The following is a 20465-nucleotide window of genomic DNA, read 5'->3' as shown; positions in this document are numbered from 1 at the left end:
GGTTTTATTTGCTTTTCCTTTTTTTTTTGCTCCTTTAGGTGTAAGGTTAGGTTGTTTATTTGAGCTGTTGCTTCTTTAGGTAGGTCTCTGTTGCTATAAACTTCCCTCTTAGAACAACCTGTGCTATGTCCCAATGATTTTGAACTATTGTGTTTCATTTTCATTTGTTTCCATGTACCTTTTTTAAAAGTTTGTTTGTTTGTTTACATATCTCTTCACCTAGCATGGGGCTTGAATTTACAACCCTGAGATCAGGAGTGCAAGTTCCTCCAGCAGAGCCTGTCATGCAGCCCTCTCATGCAGCCCTCCCTGTACTTTTTTGTTTCTTCTTTTATTTTCTGGTTGACCCATTCTTCTTTAGTAGCATGTTATTTAACCCTCATGTATTTAGTGCTCTTTCCACATTTTTTCTTGTAGTTGATGTCTAGTTTCACAGCGTTGAGGTCAGAAAAGATGTATGATTTTGCTCTTTCTGAAGTTTTTGAGATATGTTTTGTGGCCTGATATATGATCTATTCTGGAGAATGTTCCATGTGCACTTGAAAAAACTCTGTATTCTGTTGTATTAGGATGAAATGTTCTGAGTATGTTAAATCTGTTTCCGTGTGTCATTCAAAGACATTGTTTGCTTGTTCATTTTCTGTTTAGATGATCTGTCCATTGATATAAGTGGGGTATTAAAGTCCCCACTATTACTGTATTATTATCAATTAGCTCCTTTATGTTTGTTATCAACTATTTGATGTATTTGGGTGCTCCCGTGTTGGGAGCATAAATATTTACAATTTTTGCATCTTCTTGTTGGATTGACCCTTTTATTATATTTTATGGTGTCTTTGTCTCTTATTACAGTCTTTGTTTTAAAGTCTTTTTTGTCCAGTATCAGTACTGCTACCCTAGCTTTCTTTTGAGGTTCATTTGCACGGTAAATGTTTCTCTATCCCCTCACTTTCAATCTGCAGATGCCTTTAGGTCTAAAATGAGTCTTTGGTAGGCAGTTACTTGATGGGTCTTGTTTTTGTTTATCCATTCTGTAGCCCTGTGTTTTTTGATTAGAGCATGTAGTCCATTTACATTTAAGATAATTATTGATAAATATGTATTTTTTGCCATTTTATTGTCTTGTGGTTGTTTCTGAAGATTTTCTCTGATCCTTTCTAATTTTTCTCTCTTTCATGTTTACTAGCTTTCTTTATTGATATATGTGGATTTCTTTCTCTTTATTCTTCCAATATTTATTAGTGATTTTTCATTTGTTACCATCAGGTTACCATTAGGTTTGTATATAATCTTTAATACATACAGCCTGTATTAAGTTGATGGTCATTTAAGTTTCAACCCATTCTTCAGTCGTCTTCTCCCCACATTTTAGGTACATGGTGTCATAATATCTTATAGTTCTTTTATTTTGTATATTTCTTGACTGGTTATTTTTTACAAAAATAGTTATTTTTCCTGCTTTTGTGTTTTCTATCTTCATACTGTCATTTTTTGTCTGTTCACACATAGAGTCCCCTTTAATATCTATTGCAAGGCTTAGTTAGTGATCATAAACTCCTTCAGTTTTTGCTTGTCTAAGAAACTCTGTTTCATTTTCTTTTTTTTTATTATTTATTTATTTATTTGACAGACAGAGATCACAAGTAGGCAGAGAGGCAGGCAGAGTGAGAGAGAGGAGGATGCAGGCTCTCCGCGGAGCAGACAGCCCGATGCGGGACTCGATCCCAGGACCCTGGGATCATGACCTGAGCCGAAGGCAGAGGCTTTAACCCACTGAGCCACCCAGGCGCCCCTCTGTTTCATTTTCTATTCTGAATGATAGCATTTCTGGTTAGAGTATTCCTCACTATAGATTTTTTCCATTCAGCACTTTGAAAATATCATACCACTCCTTTTTGGCTTAGAAAGTTTCTGCTAAAAAATCAGATGGTAGCCTTAAGGAGTTTCCTTTTCATGTGAGTGTCTTCTTTCATCTTGCTGCTTTAAATATTTATTTTTCTTTATCAGTATTTTGCTTTTTAAGTTATAATATATCATGGTGTGACTCTGCTTTTATTGTTTTTGTTGGGGGGATTTCTGTGCCTCCTGAATCTGGCATTTCTTTCCCTGGATTAAGAAAGTTTTCAGCTGTTATTTCTTCAAATAAATTCTCTGCCCCATTTTCTCTCCTTCTTCTGGGATTCCTGTAATACAGATGTTATTATGTTTGGTGAAGTCACTGATTTCCCAAAGTCTGTTCTCTTTTTTTTTTTTTTTAAGATTTTATTTATTTGTCAGAGTGATCAGAAGTAGGCGGTGCTGCATTCACGGGGGAAAGCAGGCTCCCTGATGAGCAAGAAGCCCAATGTGGAACTTGATCCCAGGACCCTGGAAACATGACCTGAGCCAAAGGCAGATGCTCAATGGACTGAGCCACCCAGGCACCCCTGTCTGTTCTCATTTTGCATAATTCTTTCTTTCTCCCTTTTATTTAGTTTTTATTTTATTTATTTATTTATTTATTTATTTATTTGACACAGAGAGAGAGAGTACATAAGCAGGCAAAGTAACAAGCAGAGGGAGTAATAGGCTCCTTGCTGAGTATGGAGCCTGACATGGGGCTTGATCCCAGGACCCTGGGATCGTGACTTGAGCCAAAAGGAGTTGCTTAAACAACTGGGCCACCCAGGCCCCCTTCTCCCTTTCATTTAGTTTTATGACTTTCCATTAGTCTCTATGGGTCACTATTATCTTTCTTCTGCTTCTACCAGCCTGCTGTTCATTCCATCAAATGTGTGTTTCATTTCATTTATTGAGCCCTTTATCTCTATGTATTTCATTATCTCTGTGTTAATGGTCTCACTGATGTGTTCCCCTCTTTTCTAAAGTCCAGTGAGTATTCTTATCATTGCTTTAAATTCTCCAACAGGCATGTTACTTATTTCTATTTCACTTAGATCCCTAGCTGTGGCCTTTCCTATTCTTAGATTTGGGACAAATACTTCTGTCTTCTCATTTTATCTAAGTCTCTATGCCTGTTACTGTGTGTCAGGAAAGTCAGCTGTGTTTCCTTTTTTTTTTTTTTTTTTTTTCTTTTTTAAGATTTTTATTTGACAGAGAGAGAGAGAGCACAAGTAGGCAGGGAGGTAGGCAGAGGGAGAGGGGAAGCAGGCTCCCTGCTGAGCAGAGAGCCCGGTGCGGGGCTCAATCCCAGGACCCTGAGACCATGACCTGAGCTGAAGGCAGAGTCTTAACCCACTGAGCCACCCAGGCGCCCCTATGTTTCCTATTTTTGAGGGTAATGCCTTTATGAAGAAGAGGTCCTATGTTTCCTGCAGTCTCCTGTGTAGTCTTCCTATGTAGTCTCGGGCCTGGTGCTTCTGGGAGCATCTCCTATGTGTGCTTCATGTGCTCAGCTTTTGAATCCACTTTATCCTTCAAATCAATCATTTGCAGAAGCTGTCTCTACCTTTTGTGGGCATTGTTGGGTCCCTGGCCTGATTGTGGCTCATTTTAACTAGGTGTACTCTGTTCTGCTTGTGAAGTGAGGTGTGTCACTGCTGCCACTGGAGCCAAAGCTCTGAAAAACCCCTGGGTTGGGAGATGCAATGTTGACAGGGATTTGGGCCAGTCTTCCGGGGAAGGGGTCTGCTGCACTGGGACTGAGACGAGGCTGACTGGGAGCAGAGGTTCCACTGGGGTGTGGGTGGCATGGCTTGGTGTAAGTGAGTTAGGTAGCAAGTGTCCGGGCTGGGCTGGTTCCTGCAGATCGCTCTCTGCTTATGCTGAGGGATGGTGGGGGAAATGGTACCCGCCAGTTCCTTTGTTCCCAGAGCGGTCTCTGAATGAATGTTGCCTCTCTGAGAGGAGCAACTAACCAACCTCTGCACTATGTGCCCCAGACACTCTTCAAATTGCTGTTTCCATGGTGGATGTCCACTGCCTGTTTGCCCCACATAAAACAAGAGCAGCCACAGTGCCCTCTGAGCTTTCCCAGAGCCAAACATATTGACCTTTATAATTCCAGGCCTTAAGCTCTGTTGGTTGGAAGAACTCAGAAAATTCAGACCCTCTTGCTTTTCAAGCCAATTGCTATGGGGATTTGTTTTCTCTGTGTGCTTCCCTGCATGTTAGTCTGTCTTCTCACCCTTCTCTGTGACTGCTGTTCCTTTCCCACCCCAGGGGCCATAATTTCTTTCTCTCCCAAACTGCATCTCTACACTTACTGTCTTTCGCACTGTGACTTCTTCTCTCCCTTCAGTTGTGGAGTTTGTTCTGCCAGATTTCAGATAGATTTCTGGGGTATTTAGTAGATAAGTCGTATTTGTGGGATGGGGTGAGCCTAGGGTTCTCCTATTCCATTGCCATCTTCTAATTTCCTGGTATAGATTTTTGAATTGTAAACTAGAAAGCTTTAGTTTTTTGTCTGTTCCAGTACCCATTGACATGATTGCATTTTTTAATGAATATTGGTTTTTTGTATAGCACTGTACCAGGTGCTCTTGGGAATGACGAAGCCAGAAACTTTGGCCTTTCTTTTAAAGAACTTAAAATCTATTAGGAGAAACAAGGTAACTTTTTGAAAAGATAGGATCACGGGCGCCTGGGTGGCTCAGTGGGTTAAGCCGCTGCCTTCGGCTCAGGTCATGATCTCAGGGTCCTGGGATCGAGTCCCGCATCGGGCTCTCTGCTCAGCGGGGGGCCTGCTTCCCTTCCTCTCTCTCTGCCTACTTGTGATCTCTGTCTGTCAGATAAATAAATAAAATCTTAAAAAAAAAAAAAGATAGGATCACAACAGAGTAATTTGAAAAGTTATGTGAATAATAAAGTTTAAAATATAGGTTTTTTAGGAGCTGAAGGTGGTAACTGTAGCACAAGTGAGGAAAGAAAAAATGGACAAAAGTAGACCTCCTCAGAATAAAAAACTTGTTTTGCGAACTACATCATCGAGAAGCAAAAAGACAACCCACAAAAAGAGAGAAAATAATTGCCAGTCCGTATATCTAAAAAGGAGCTTATTTCCAGAATATGTAACAAACTCTTAGAACTCAGTAATTAAAAAAAAAAAAAAAGTGAAAGAAAATGTGCAAAGGATCTAAATAGATATTTCTCTAAAGAAGGTCTCTCTGTGTCCAAAAACAAATGAAAAGATGTTTGACATCATTATTCATCAGGAACATACAATTGAAAATCACAGTGAGATACCACCTCACACCCACCAGAGTAGCTGTAAATCAAAAAGACATATTATTGTTATAGGATAGGGAGAAATTGGAATCATCTTATGTGCTTGTTGGAATGTAAAATGGTCCATCTGACATTGGAAAGCAGTTTAGCAGTTCCTTGAAATGTTAAACATAGAATTAACATATGATCCGGCAGTTTTACTCCTTAAATTTCTACACCCAAGAGAAATTTTAAAATATACCTACACAAAAACTTGTATAGGGACATTCCTAGCAGCATTATTCATAATAGTCAAAATTGGAAACAACTCAGTTGTCCATGAACTGCTAAGTAAAATGTGGCATATTCTTCCATTGGAATATTATTCAGACATAAAAAGTAATGAAGTTCTGATATATGTTACAACAGGCAAGAACCTCGAAGACACATTAAGTAAAAGGAGTCAATGACAAAAGACCATGTACTGTACGATTCCATTTATTCGAAATGTCCAAAATAGGCAAATCTGTAGCGAGAGAAAATATATTAATGATTGTGTAGCGTAGGAAGTAGAGAGGAATGAACAGTGGCTGCTGCTAATTGGCATAGCTCCCTTTTTGGAAGTTGAAATACCCTAAGATTAGGTTATGGTAATGGTTGCACGACTCTATGAGTATATTAAATAGTGTTAAATTGTGCACTTAAAACAGGTGAATTATGGGAGCCTGGGTGGCCCAGTCAGTTGAGCATCTTCCTTTGGCTAAGGTCGTGATCCCAGGATACTGGGATCAAGACCCACATTGGGCTCTCTGCTCAGAGGGGACCCTGCTTCTCCCTCTCCTGCCTACCGTACCCCCTGCTTGTGCTCTGTCTCTCTGTCTAATAAGTAAAATCTTAAACAAACACAAACAGGTGGATTATGTGGTGTGTGAAATCTCTCAGTAAAAGCTACTAAAAAGGGGGGGATGGTCTTAAAGAGAAATCTGTCCCAAGCCTTAAAGGAAGGAGGGATGGCTGAACTGGGCTTTAAAGGATGGGGAAAAAATCAAACTCAATAGAGTAGAAGGCATTTTATATATGTTTGTGTTTTTATTTTTTAAACGTAGTATGTGCTCACAGTGAAAATAAAATGACAGAAAAATATGAGTTGAAAAGTAAGAGGTACTCTTTCAGCTCCTCATTTCTGATGTTCCAGATACAGCCTATCAGCAGTTTCTCTTTTTTTGTATAAATACAATACAGATGTATTTACATCCACATTTTTATATGTCTGTTTTCACACATGTGACTTATCAAAACAGAATCATGTGAGGAAGTGCCTAGGTTAAGTAACCCAGAGAAAAATGAGTGAAAAAGAATTGCATTCAGATTATAGAGAACCAGTAGGTTTAGAATTTAGTTTAATAGACAAAAGAATGATAAACTATGATAAATGTTAGGATGAGTTATCATGATTACTGTGTATAGCTATTTGGTAATAACCAAGACATTGGAACACATTTTATCTTTTTTAGGAGCAGCCTGGTTAAAAAGATGACAGGCACATATAAGGTAGAAAAAGACCAGAGGTGTAAGGAGGAATAAGAAAGAGAATTTCTGAGATAGCCAGAGAGGATTACATTGGAATGAATTGGGGATATGACTTTGTTGATCATAAATGGGTAGGTAATTAAAGATATAGGGACAGTGAAAAGCAAGCTGTTCTTGAACAGTATCAAGGAAATCCTTATAGTTGAAATGGAATATTTGGAAAGAATGTTTAGGTATGGCAAAGAGATGATAACTAATATTTATTGAGTGATGGCAGGATTCTAACTAAGGCTTATAACAAATAGTGAGGTCTTGTTTCTTTTTTTTTTTTCCCCTTCAAGTTTTTATTCAGATTCTAGTTAATTAACATGTAGTGTAATACTGGTTTCAGGAATAGAATTTAGTGATTCATCACATATATACATTATTTCTTTATTTGTGTTTAGTTTTGACTAGTTCTCCATGAATTTAATTTTATTCTCTGAAAAAAAAAAAATCTTTTATTCTTTGTGTCCTCATAGTCTAGCCCAGTGCCTGGCACATTGCAGGAGGTTCAGTAAATATTTATTAACTGCATGATTTCAAAGGTTTGTTTTGCTTTGTTTTGTTTTAGCTCTGATATACAAAGTTAGGTTTCTTCCCTCTATGGAACTAACCATAAAGTTTGAGTCAAATCACCCACACAGGAGCCATCTAGAGACCACTTCATTTCAAATACTGCACTCATGCTTTCTCATTTTTATAGATTCTTTGTCTTTAGGAATTCTGTCATAAACGACTTTATTTTCATCCCACCACATTCTATTCTGACCTTGGCTTTGTTTTGTCTTCAGTGGAAATTGCTTGAGAAACTTGTTTTTGAATTCAGAAAACACCTTCCGGCACACTTATTTCTTCCATACAGAAGTTCATGGGTCTTGTATAGCTGATAACCCAACTTCTTCATTGTCTCATTTCACACTGACACTTAAGCTTTAAATACTCTGCAATATTTTTTGTTGTCTTTCTATTTGTCCTGGCTTCTTTTACTAGTGGTGTGCTCTGAGAATAGTACCTGGGGTTTGTGCTGTGGGGACTGAACAGATTTATAGGACTATATGTGAACGACAGTGGAATTAGAATAAATTTAAGACAAATCAGATTTCAAAGAAGGAATATTCAGGATCTGGTGGACTGGCTAGATTTAAAGAATGAAGAGGTATCACAATAGATCCAAGCCCAGATAAAGTTAATACTGGTGGGAAGCAGTGATAGAAGCCAAGAAGTTTCTGAGTATAGTACCATAACTGAGGTGTTAGCATCCAGGGCTTATAAGACTCAATCTGGTCTCTTTGTTAAACTGCTCAAAAGGTATTTTCAGAACACAGGATTTTTTTCACAAGTGGTATGAATGGTCTCATTTATTGATTGTCTACTAGATGGTAGCATCTAGACTAGCATCTAGTAGACATCTAGCACCTATTAGGTAGGACATAATGTATAACATGCATTATGAAGCCCTGTAGTAACCCTGTGCTGTTTCGTAGGCAAGAAAACTGAAGTTCAGGTGTTCACATTACAAGCATAGGATAGAACCATGATTTGAGTCCAGACCTCTCTGAATCCCAATCCCGTACTTTTTTTTTTTTAGATAGATTTATTGAACTATAATTTACATATAGTAAAATCTACCTATTGTAAAGTATGTAGTTTGATGAATTTGGGCAAATGCATTACTGTAGTTAAGATATAGAACATCCCCTGACTTACCCCAAGAAGTTCTCTCAAGTTTGTCGGTAGTCCTTCCCTCTACTCCCAGCTCTTGGTAACCACTGATTTGTTAGGTCATAGTTTTGCCTTTTCCAGAATGTCATATAAATGGAATAATATATTAGGTAGCATTTTGTTTCTGGTTCTTAGCTTGACCTTTTATTACCTCTATTGTTGCGTGTATGAGTAGTTAATTAGCTTTTTTATTGCGGGTAAATTGTGTGGCTATATTATAATTCATTCATACATTCCCTAGTTGATAGATATTAGGCTCTTTCCAGCTTCTAGCTATTAGGAATAAAACAGCTATAAACTTTGGTATATAGGCTTTTCGAGATACCTTTTCCTATCTCTTGAGTAACTTCCTTGTGGTGGGTTGCTAGGTTATATAGAAGTATATGTTTAACTTTATGAGCTGTCAAACTACCTTTGAAAGTGGCTGTACCGTTTTGTAGTCCTGCCAACAACATCTAAGAGTATAGTTGCTCTATATCCTGTCACTACTTAGTATTGTCAGTCTTTTTTATTTTAGCCATTGTAGTAGATGCATGATAGTATTTCTGAGTGGGTTTTTTTTTATTGTAGTTTAATTTTTCTAATGCTTATGGATGTTAAGTATCTTTATGTGTTTACCATATCTTCTTTTGCTAAGTTTCTATTCAGATATTTGCTTATTTTGAATGGGATTTTTGTCTTATGTGGCTGTGAGATTTCTTTGATTGTGGATGCACAACCCTAATCATCTAAGCGTTTTGCAAATACTGTATTTTGTTAACTACTTTTCCAAGGGCAGCAGTTTTTAATTTTGTTGAAATCCAGTCTGTCATTTTTTTCTTATACAGTTTGTTTGTTTTCCTAATTAGGAAATCTTTGCCTGACCCAAAATCACACAGATTTTCTTCTGTGTTTTCTTCTTGAAATTTTATAGTTTATGTTCTAACATTTTATGTATATGCTTCATTTCAGGTTACTTTTTATTATGGGGCAAGGTAAAGTTGAGATTTACCTTGTTACAGCACTCAGAGCCGTAACCATTCCAATCTTAGCTCTTATCATTAAGAATATGACTTTAGGGGCGCCTGGGTGGCTCAGTGGGTTAAGCCGCTGCCTTCGGCTCAGGTCACGATCTCAGAGTCCTGGGATCGAGTCCCGCATCGGGCTCTCTGCTCAGCAGAGAGCCTGCTTCCCTCTCTCTCTCTCTGCCTGCCTCTCCATCTACTTGTGATTTCTCTCTGTCAAATAAACAAATAAAATCTTAAAAAAAAAAAAAAAAAAAAAAGAATATGACTTTAGACATGTTGAGTCCTCCAAGTCTCCTGCTTAAGCAAGTAATCTCATAAGGGTTAGAGTGGATGTGTAGCAGCATTTCACACAGTGTCTTCAATATAGTAGGCATTCAGTCAATGACAGTTATGAATTATTATTGGTGAAATTGCTCATTCTTCCATTTAGCTAACATAGTAAAGATCAGTTGCATGTGTGGGGGGATATGTTAGTGAACAAAGTTCCTATTTTTAGGGTGATTATGTGCTACTTGTTAATGTACAAATCACAAGATAGGCTATTACTATAATTTTATTAAATGACATTAAAGTTAAGGGTGCAGCAGTGAAACCTTACAGTTGATACCTAAGCACTCTACTAGTGTGGTAGTTTAATAAATTAGGTTCTGAAATTATCTCAGGAATTGGTCAGCCTTGGAATTATAGAGGCAAACATTAGAAGAATATCGTCAGTGCCACTCCAGGGAGAGAACATTGAATCTGGTTGCACATATTTCTAGGAGATTAGGCCACCAGCTTTCCCTAGAAAACAGCCAGTGAAATCATTTGTCACACTTCATATGTTCAGAGTTCTCTGTGCTTGAGCAGCCTTTGAATCAAAATACAGTTTTTCATGTAAATTTTGCCTTCAGCCTCAGAATGTAGTCATGACTCAAGATAAGTTTCTAGCTCACACAGTAGTTCTATTTTTTTTAAATAGCCTGTTAAAGATTTAAGTTTTTGTAATGTGGTACTTTACATAATGTGATTCTACCCAATGAATGAATGACTTATGGGAGGTGTGAGCACAAGATGTGGGCTTTTGAAGTTAGAAGTGGGGTTTAATTACTGTTTTATTTTCCTTAGTAACTCTTAGGAGCTGTGCAAATTTTTTAATTGTCTCATCCTCGGTCTCTCTATGCCTCCTATAATTTATAGCATTGTTAGCATTAAGTGAGAGAGATCACTTTTACTAAGTACCTAGCCAGGACATCTTACTTGTTTTCATTTATTTGCACTATAAACTATAGTGAAATTTATATACAGTATTGGTTTATTTTCAGAATCGTCTAAAAGAAATTGAACAAAACCTCTCTAAAATAATGAGACTTGACAATGAAATTAAAGCCTTGGATAGCCGGAAGAAGCAAATGGAGAAAGATAATAGTGAACTGGAAAAGAAAATGGAAAAGGTTTGTGGTGGTAGAATTTCATTTTTCAAAATTTTGAGATTATTAGAATGAACCTTATTTGAATCCATTTTGCCACTCGTATTTCAAAAAAAAAAATACAAATCTTAGTGTTTGTGTTATTTCCACGTATATGTTAAAGGGAAGGATTTGAATAAGCTTTGGTTCATATTTTGTACTTCAGAGTGATAACTTGTTTTATTTATTCATTAAAGCTCCTATTTTGGTTCTCTGCACAGGTTTTTCAAGGGACTGATGAGCAACTAAATGATTTATATCATAATCACCAGAGAACAGTAAGGGAGAAAGAAAGGAGACTGGTAGACTGTCAGCGTGAACTAGAGAAGTTAAATAAAGAATCAAGACTTCTCAATCAGGAAAAATCAGAACTGCTTGTTGAGCAGGGTAGGACAAAACGTTAACTTGGTCTTTTTTCCTATTATATTTGCTTTTTCTGCACGAATAATGAATCCCCAAGAAATTATATAGAGTGAAAAAAGCCAACCTAAAAAGATAATATATGGTATGCTTCCATTTATATAACATTTCTGAAATGTCAGAACAGATTAGTAGTTGCCAGGGTTATTGAGCAGGAGGAGGAACTGGAGGAAGATTAGTATGTCTATGGTTGTAAAAAGCAACAAGAGCAAAAAAAAAAACCCACATAAGTATGGTTATAAAAGATTGTGGGGGGTGCCTGGGTGGCTCAGTGGGGTAAAGCCTCTGCCTTTGGCTCAGGTCATGATCCCAGCGTCCTGGGATCGAGCCCCCACATCAGGCTCTCTGCACAGTGGAGAGTCTGCTTCCCCCTCTCGCTTCCTCTTTGTGATCTCTCTCTCTCTTTCTCTCTCTCTCTGTCAAATAAATAAATAAATAAAATCTTCCCCCAAAAAAGATTATGGATACAGAAGCTTATTGTGGTATTTGAACTGTTCATTAATGTTCACTGTCATGGTGGAGATATGAACTAACACAGTTGATTATATTATGTAAAACTTAATATACACAAATAGATAAAAAGTAACACTGGGGAAATCTGAATAAAACTGGTGGATTGTATCAATGTCAGTATCCTGACTGTGAAATTATACTATAGTATTGTAGAGTATTACTAAAGGAAGCACTGTCTTTTCTTCCAACAGTTCTGACGCCAGGTGTGTGGGTTTTTCCACACCAGGCAATCCTTCAGTTTTGGGCAGAGAGAATTTTGTTCTGACACTAATTATCTGGAGTCAGTGCTTTTACCTGTGTAGTCCAACAAAACTGCCTACCCAGTTTAGATTCCAGTTGCAAGTCCCAAGTTGTCTGTCACCTATACTTCTGATCAGTTGGCTGTAAATCAGGAGTTCCCACAAACCCTTTCTGAGACTCAGTAATTTGCTATAATCATTCATAGAACTTAGGGAAACTTTTTGTGTTTATTATAAAGGATACCACTCAGGAACAGTCAAATGGAAAAGATACTTAGTGCAAGGTATGCAGAAGGGTCTTCAGCTTCCATACCCTCTCCATGTGCATCACTCACACATGAACCAGCACCGTGATGTATTTACCAACCTTTAAGGTCTCTGAATGCTGTTATTCAGCGTTCTAATGGAAGTTCCATTATATAGGCATGGTTGAATAAATAATTAACCATTGGTGATTGAACTCAATCTTCAGCTGCTCCATAGAGTTGAGGAGGTGGGTACTGAAAGTTCCTACTCTCTAATCCCATTGTTGGTTCATTTGAGCACCAGCTCCCATCATGGTAAGGGTCACTGCATTAGAATAAACTCCAGTATGCTGAAAAGGACTAAGAATGAGTAACAAAAGATGCTCCTTCCACCTATATCACTCAGGAATTCTAAGAGTTTTAGGTGGTTTGTGCCAGCTACCAAGGACAAAAACCAAATACATATTTTTTTATTATGTCGTAAAACCAGTTACCAGGGTGAACTGGGCAAAGTTTATAGGAGATTCTGCTGTGTTTTGTTTTTTTTTTTTTAAATAACTGCTTATGAATGTACAGTTATTTTAATAAAAAAAAAAAAAAACACTATGGTTGTGTGTTTTAAAGGTCGTTTGCAGCTACAGGCGGATCGCCATCAAGAACATATCCAAGCTAGAGATTCATTGATTCAGTCTTTGGCAACACAGCTAGAATTGGATGGCTTTGAACGTGGACCATTCAATGAAAGACATATTAAAAATTTTCACAAACTTGTGAGAGAGAGGCAAGAAAGGGAAGCAGAAATTGCCAGCCAGCTGATGGTAAATATTGCTATATTCTTTTGTTTGTATCGGATTCTCTAGTTAAACTGTTTTAATTTTGGGGTAGACCTCATATTGTCAAATTTTCAGGTGAGTGTTAGGCTAGAATCTTTTTGAGATAGAAAAAACCCTTATGGAAGCAAATTTCTAAAATTTTTAAGGATAAAAATATGAAGAAAATACAGACTACATTTTTTTTTAAAGATTTTATTTATTTATTTGACAGAGATCACAAGTAGATGGAGAGAGAGGCAGGCAGAGAGAGAGAGGGAAGCAGGCTCCCTGCTGAGCAGAGAGCCCGATATGGGACTCGATCCCAGGACCCTGAGATCGTGACCTGAGCCGAAGGCAGCGGCTTAACCCGCTGAGCCACCCAGGCGCCCCAGACTACATTTTAAATTTGATTTTGTTACCTTTCTTTTTTTTTTCTTTTCCAGTTTTACTGAGATAATTAACAGGTACCACTCAACGTTTAAGGCATATGGCACGATGGACTGGTTTACATATATTATGAAATGCTTACCACAGTGGGTTCAGCTGAAACCCATTTCCTCATGTAGATACAATAAAAGAAAAGAATATATATTTACCTTGTGATGAGAACTATTAGAATGTACTTCCTTAACTTCCTGTATATCACATGGCAGTGTTAGTGGTAGTCATCATGATATACGTTATAGCTATAGTACTTATAAATAGAAATTTGAACCTTTTGACCACCTTCCTTCAATTCTCCCTCCTCCCTCCTTCCACCTCTGTGACCACAAGTCTGATCTCTTTTATTTGAGTTTGTTTATTTTCGGGGTTTGTTTTGTTTTTAGGTTCCACAATGTAAGTGAGAGCATACAGTGTTTGTCTTCCAAAATTTCTTTTTAAAGGTAATCATAAAGAAAACGTTTGCTCATGGTTAATAAGGATTATCTTTGGGTGATGGTTATTTCACTATTTTGTACTTTGCTCTATTTTTCTTAGTGTGCAGGTGTTAACTTTGTATTCAAGAAACTTTATTAAATGGTTCAGTGAAAAAAATTGTTAATGCTCATTCTTCTTATATGTAGAATGACTTTGCAGAAAAAGAAACTCTGAAACAAAAACAGATAGATGAAATAAGGGACAAGAAAACTGGACTGGGAAGAATAATTGAGCTAAAATCAGAAATCCTAACAAAGAAGCAGAATGAGCTGAGAAATGTGAAGCATGAATTACAGCAGTTGGAAGGATCTTCAGACAGGATTCTTGAACTAGACCAGGAGCTCTCAAAAGCTGTAAGATACTTTTTGAGTAATCTAATAACTTCAATGTATAAAATGTTTAGAATCTTATATTCTGAAGTATATTATCTGTTGCTAATCTTAAGATTTTGGCATTTCAATAAAAACATCAGTTGTCTATGAATGTCATACAAAATGAAAACATCTGAATATTATAATCATACCAACTCTTTGATTCTGGAAGTGGGTGGATTGAAAATTAGAATTACGTAAGAAGGTTTTTAAAAAGACTTAGGCTTGGGGGCACCTGGGTAGCTCAGTCAATTAAGCGTCTGCCGTCAGATCAGGTCATGATTCCGGAGTCCTGGGATCAGGCCATGCACTGGGCTCCCTGCTCAGTGGGGTGTCTGCTTCTCCCTTTGCCCTCACCCCGCTCCTTCATGTTCTCTCTAGAGTGGGGACTAGAAATATATGTTCCAAAACACCAGGTGATTGTTAGGAGTACCTTGGTTAAGAACCACTTACCTAAGTTAAAAAAAAAAATTTTTTTTTTGCTCTAGGTTCCACGCACTGTAGATTTTACATGATTCTTGCCATAGTATCACTTTATATGTGGTAGAAATTTTCCTAGACCAGCTGCTTTTACAAATATCCAAATTCTCTTCCTTTTTTCTGATCTGTCCCCTTCGTTCACATATCTGCCACCAAAGTAGGCATCCTAAAGCTCAGTAGATTTCCCTCCCAGAACCCATCTTGATAATTTAAGTAAACATTTCAATTTGCTCTGTAACTTAGCATCTAGCATACATTTTGTCAGTTTAGCAGTTTGTCACAGTTTCCCATCACATTGCCTTGTGATGATAAAGTACTCGTTAGAGACCACATCATACTATTACATGTTTTCTAAATGCCAGGCAATGTAGTACGTTTACGTGGGTACCTGATGAATACTTACCAACCAAAGAGTTACTAAACTGTACATTTGGATGTATTTTTCTCAGTTTTCTCTACCATTATAACCGAGTAAGATAACATTATAAGATTTTCCTTAAAAATCTGTGCTTTTTCTCTTCTAGGATAAAAGTAAACAGTAATATCTTGATCATTCTGAGGAATAGTTGTTTTCTAATACATTTTGTCTTTATTTTAACACAAAACATATAAACTTGTGTGTTTGAATTATTAATAAGGAACGTGAGCTAAGCAAGGCTGAGAAAAACAACAATGTAGAAGCTCTAAAAACAGAAGTTATAAACCTTCAAAATGAGAAAGCAGACCTAGACAGGACCCTGCGTAAATTGGACCAGGAGATGGAACAGTTAAACTATCATACAACAACACGCACCCAGATGGAGATGCTGACCAGAGACAAAGTATGACCTTTCTTTTTGTTCTAACTATACTTCTGGTATTAAAAAAATTTACGTTTGTAAGGGATGCACTACAAAATACTTAGGTGGTGTTGGTATTGTATTTTAGAAGTTAAGTGAGCTTAATATTCTATAAAATAAGACTTTGGAGCTTAGGAAAACTATTTTCTAATTCCAAAAAATAATACTGAAGTATATATACACATGCCCATTGCTATTAATATTTATCACGTCATATAGAAGTTTTAATTTTTACTATTGTCAGACTTGTTACTTTTTTCTCTTATGGCACGGAAGGGTAATTCCCACTGTGAGACTTTAAGAATTTTGCATTTTCCTCTTTCATGTTCAATTGTTTTATTTAAGCCTAGATTTAGTCTAGAATTTATTTTTGGTCTGAGCCACCTAGCTAGCTCAGTTGGTAGAGCATGTAACTCTTGATCTCAGAGTTGTAAATTAGAATTTATTTTTGTTCTTGATACAATGTAGAGATCTTGGACTTTATATTTATTTATTTATTTATTTATTTATTTAATTTTTTATGGGGCATCTGGGTGGCTCAGTCGTTAAGTGTCTGTCTTCGGCTCAGGCAGACAGAGTCCTGGAATCGAGCCCTGCATCGGGCTCCCTGCTCAGTGGAAGCCTGCTTCTGCCTCTCACTCCCCCTGCTTGTGTTCTCTCACTGTGTCTCTCTCGATCAAATAAATAAATAAAATCTTTTTTAAAAATTAAAATAAAAATAAAATTTTTTTATAGGCTGACAAAGATGAACAAATCAGGAAAATAAAATCTCGACACAGTGATGAATTAACTTCATTGTTAGGATATTTTCCCAATAAAAAACAGCTTGAAGACTGGCTTCATAGTAAATCAAAAGAAATTAATCAGACCAGGGACAGACTTGCCAAATTGAAGTAAGTAGTTTTAACATTTGGAGATGTACTACAGAGCTTTTATTTCATGCTTTTTATTTTTCATTGTTTGAAATATTCTACTTATTGTTATAAAATGGAATGTTTTATGTTAGTCAACTTTGGTTCTGCTGTATTTATCAATCAAGTAAAATGATGACATTAATATGGGCCTTTTGTTCCTTGAAAGTTTGTAGAACTTAGAGGATTAAAATTCTCCTTTATAAAAAAGAGGCCTAACACTATAAAATTCATAGAAGAAAATTTAGGGGGAAGGCTTCATTATATTGAAGTTGACAAATAATTTCTTGGACCTGACATCAAAAGCACAGGCAGCAAAAGCAAAAGTAGATAAATGGGACTACATCAAACTTAAGAACTTCTACAAAGCAAGGAACAACTGGGAAAAGGCAACCAACAAAATGGGAGAAAATATTCAAACCATTTATCTAATAAGTGGTTATTATCTAGAATATGTAAACAACTCCTGTAATTAACAACACAAAAATAAATAATTGGACTTAAAAATGGGCAAAGAATTTGAATGGACATTTCTCCAGAGGCCATATATAAATGGCCATTGAGCAAATGAAAAAGTACTGCATCAGGGAGATGCAGATGAAAACCACAATGATAGATCACTTCACACCAGTTTAGCATGGCTACTACCAAAACAAAATCCAAAACAAAAAAATCAGAAAATAACAAATTGTTAGTGAGGATATTGAGAAACTGGAACCTTTGTACATTGTTTGTGGGAATATGAAATAGTACGGCTGATAGAGAAAATGGAGGTTCTTCCAAAAAAAAAAAAAAAAAATAGAATTACCAGATGGTCCAGCAGTTCCATTTCTGAGTATATTCAAAAACATTGAAAACATGATCTTGAGATTTTTGCAAATCCATGTTCATTACAGCATTATTCTTGGTAGTCAGATGAATGATAAAGATTCAATGTGTATGTGTATAATGTGTGTTTCTGATTACTCAGCTTTAAAAAAGAAGGAAATCCTGGGGGCTGGCTCAGTCCGTCGAGCATGTGACTCTTACTCCCCAGGATGTGAGTTTAAGCCCCCATTGAGTGTAAAGCTTACCCAGGGTTGGCAGGGTGCCGGGGGTGGAGGCAGGCAAGTAATCCTGTCCTACTACAACTTGGATGAACCTTGGGGATATTATTGCTAAGTGAAATAAGCTAGTTACAAGGGGATAAATACTGTGAGATTCTACTCACCTGAGGTACCCAAAGTAGTCAAACTCTTGAAAACAGAAAAGTAGAGTGATGGTTGCCAGGAAGTGGGAGAGGGGGGAAGGAGAATCATTGTTAAAGGGTTATGGAGTTTCAGTTTTATAAAATGTAAACGTTTTAGAGATATAGGACAACAGTGTGTATATAGTTAATACTATTGTATTTTACACTTAAAAAATGGTAAGGATGGTGAATTTTATATAATGTGTGTTTTTTACCACAATAAAGAAGTGATCACTTTTTTTAATGTCGCTTTGAGTGGTGGTTGGATAGAAGAGTCAAATTCTGAACAGATATTTGAGGAAGATAGTGGATTTTGCTTTGGCCATGTTTAATTTGTTTTTTTATGGAAATGGGTCTTAGGGAATATAATATTAGAGTTTGAAGTTCAAGAGTTTGGAAGTTTTTGCTTTCTAAGTAATAATTAGAGTCATTTGTATAGGCCATATCACCTTAAAAGGGTTATATGAAGAGAAGAGAAAAGGTTATAGTCAGATGCCTGGGAAACAGCAGTAGTTACTGTTGGTAAGCAAAGGAAGAGGAACAAGTGAAGGGAATTCAGGGAGCTGGGGAGAGAGCCAGACTGGAGTACTTCTTGAGACCTTGAGTAAATAGATCTTCAGTGAGGAGTCAGCAGTGCTGGGTGTTAAGATAATGATGTTGATGAACATGGCTCCATGGCTAGGATGGTCAAAGCATCATCTATATTAGTTACTTCTTTTTGTTTTATTTTTACTGTGACTCAAAATGGGAAGTATCAAAATGTAGCACACATGCACTCATACACATTCATCTGAAAGAAGTTTCTCAAAAGAGTATGTGTCCAAACAATGCTCAGTCTGTTGCAGTGTATTTTATTCTGTTTAATTTTTTTTAAGATTATGAATACAATCCATTATATTGATTACATGACTTGCCCAGTGAATTATAACCTGTAAACCCTAATCTATGTTGGTATGACAGTTGGCTAGGATGATATTTAAGAGTTGAAGTTGAGATGAATTGTATTAGTGAGCAAAGTCTTTGATGAATGAGAATGGATGATGATGTAAGTAAATGACAACAACAAGGAAGGGATAAAGAAGTTCTTACAGAAGTGAAGGGAAGTGATACTGAAAGGGTCCAAAGGGAATCAGGAGAATGTTCTTTTCTCTCATTCTCCTGCAAACATATTCGCTGAGCCTCCTCATCTGAGCTCAAAGACCATGAACCCCAAGGAATCACACAGTTTTGCCTATACCCATAAGTCTGGGTGCAGGCCCATGAGCAGGTTTGGAAAGTGATCAGTGTCCAGGGTGGAGTTCAGGCAGAAGAGGACTGTTGCCTTGACTTCTAAAAAAAAGTACTTAGTTACAGCAAACCTTTGTAATATTTCTTGGCAGAATTTGTATTTACCTACTCAGATTTTTCAAACTTCATTTCTCATGTTGTAAAATTGTGATCTGTATTCGTTCTTATTTTAGCAAAGAACTAGCTTCATCTGAGCAAAATAAAAATCATGTAAATAATGAACTAAAAAAGAAAGAAGAACGGTTGTCCAGTTATGAAGACAAGCTGTTTGATGTTTGTGGTAGCCAGGATTTTGAAAGTGATTTAGACAGGCTTAAAGAAGAAATTGAAAAATCCTCAAAACAGCGAGGTAAGTTACCTTCTTTATATTATCAAGGTGCTTTGACACTTGAATTTTCACTCACTGGTAGCTATTAAGGATGGGAAAAAAATGTTCATCATCTCTAGCCATCAGGGAGATTCAAATTAAAACCACACTGAGATACCACCTTACACCAGTTAGAATGGCCAAAATTAGCAAGACAGGAAACAACATGTGTTGGAGAGGATGTGGAGAAAGGGGAATCCTCTTACACTATTGGTGGGAATGCAAGTTGGTGCAGCCACTTTGGAGAACGGTGTGGAGATTCTTCAAGAAATTAAAAATAGAGCTTCCCTATGACCCTGCAATTGTACTACTGGGTATTTACTCCAAAGATACAGATGTCGTGAAAAGAAGGGCCATCTGTACCCCAATGTTCATAGCAACAATGGCCTCGGTCGCCAAACTGTGGAAAGAACCAAGATGCCCTTCAACGGACAAATGGATAAGGAAGATGTTGTCCATATACACTATGGAGTATTATGCCTCCATCAGAAAGGATGAATACCCAACTTTTGTAGCAACATGGATGGGACTGGAGGAGATTATGCTGAGTGAAATAAGTCAAGCAGAGAGAGTCAGTTATCATATGGTTTCACTTATTTGTGGAACATAACAAATAGCATGGAGGACAAGGGGAGTTAGGAGAAAGGAGTTGAGGGAAATTGGAAGGGGAGGTGAACCATGAAAGACTATGGACTCTGAAAAACAACCTGAGGGTCTTGAAGGGGCTGGGGGTAGGAGGTTGGGCGAACAAGGTGGTGGGTATTAGGGAGGGCACATATTGCATGGAGCATTGGGTGGTGCAAAAACAATGAATACTGTTAACGCTGAAAATAAATTTAAAAATTAAAAAAAAAAAAGATGGGAGATTTAAAAATTTGTTTCTGGCGCCAAAGGGGTCAAGTTTCAGTCCCGGTTCTACTTAAATGGTTTTGTGACTTTGG

General features: G+C 37.0%; 1 protein-coding gene across 7 annotated transcripts in view; it reads left to right on the top strand.

Annotated features, from left to right (window-relative positions):
• The window catches only part of RAD50 (RAD50 double strand break repair protein), a 182454-nt gene that overhangs the window by 120015 nt on the left and 41974 nt on the right, over window positions 1–20465 (top strand). For all 7 annotated transcript variants that reach the window (XR_014310313.1, XM_082725634.1, XM_082725632.1 and 4 more), the window contains 7 exons: window positions 10751–10879; window positions 11116–11281; window positions 12936–13129; window positions 14188–14394; window positions 15531–15713; window positions 16467–16624; window positions 19331–19506. Coding sequence is in view for 6 of the 7 variants with exons in the window: in XM_082725634.1 (XP_082581760.1) it covers window positions 10751–10879; window positions 11116–11281; window positions 12936–13129; window positions 14188–14394; window positions 15531–15713; window positions 16467–16624; window positions 19331–19506 (1213 nt within the window). In the remaining variant the exon portion in view is untranslated. The remainder of the gene's footprint in view (window positions 1–10750; window positions 10880–11115; window positions 11282–12935; window positions 13130–14187; window positions 14395–15530; window positions 15714–16466; window positions 16625–19330; window positions 19507–20465) is intronic.

This window comes from Mustela nivalis (genome assembly GCF_964662115.1).
Source record: "Mustela nivalis genome assembly, chromosome: 3".
NCBI classification, from domain to species: Eukaryota; Metazoa; Chordata; class Mammalia; order Carnivora; family Mustelidae; genus Mustela; species Mustela nivalis.
The sequence above is the reverse complement of the archived record's forward strand: the minus strand, read 5'-3'. Positions and strand labels throughout refer to the sequence as shown.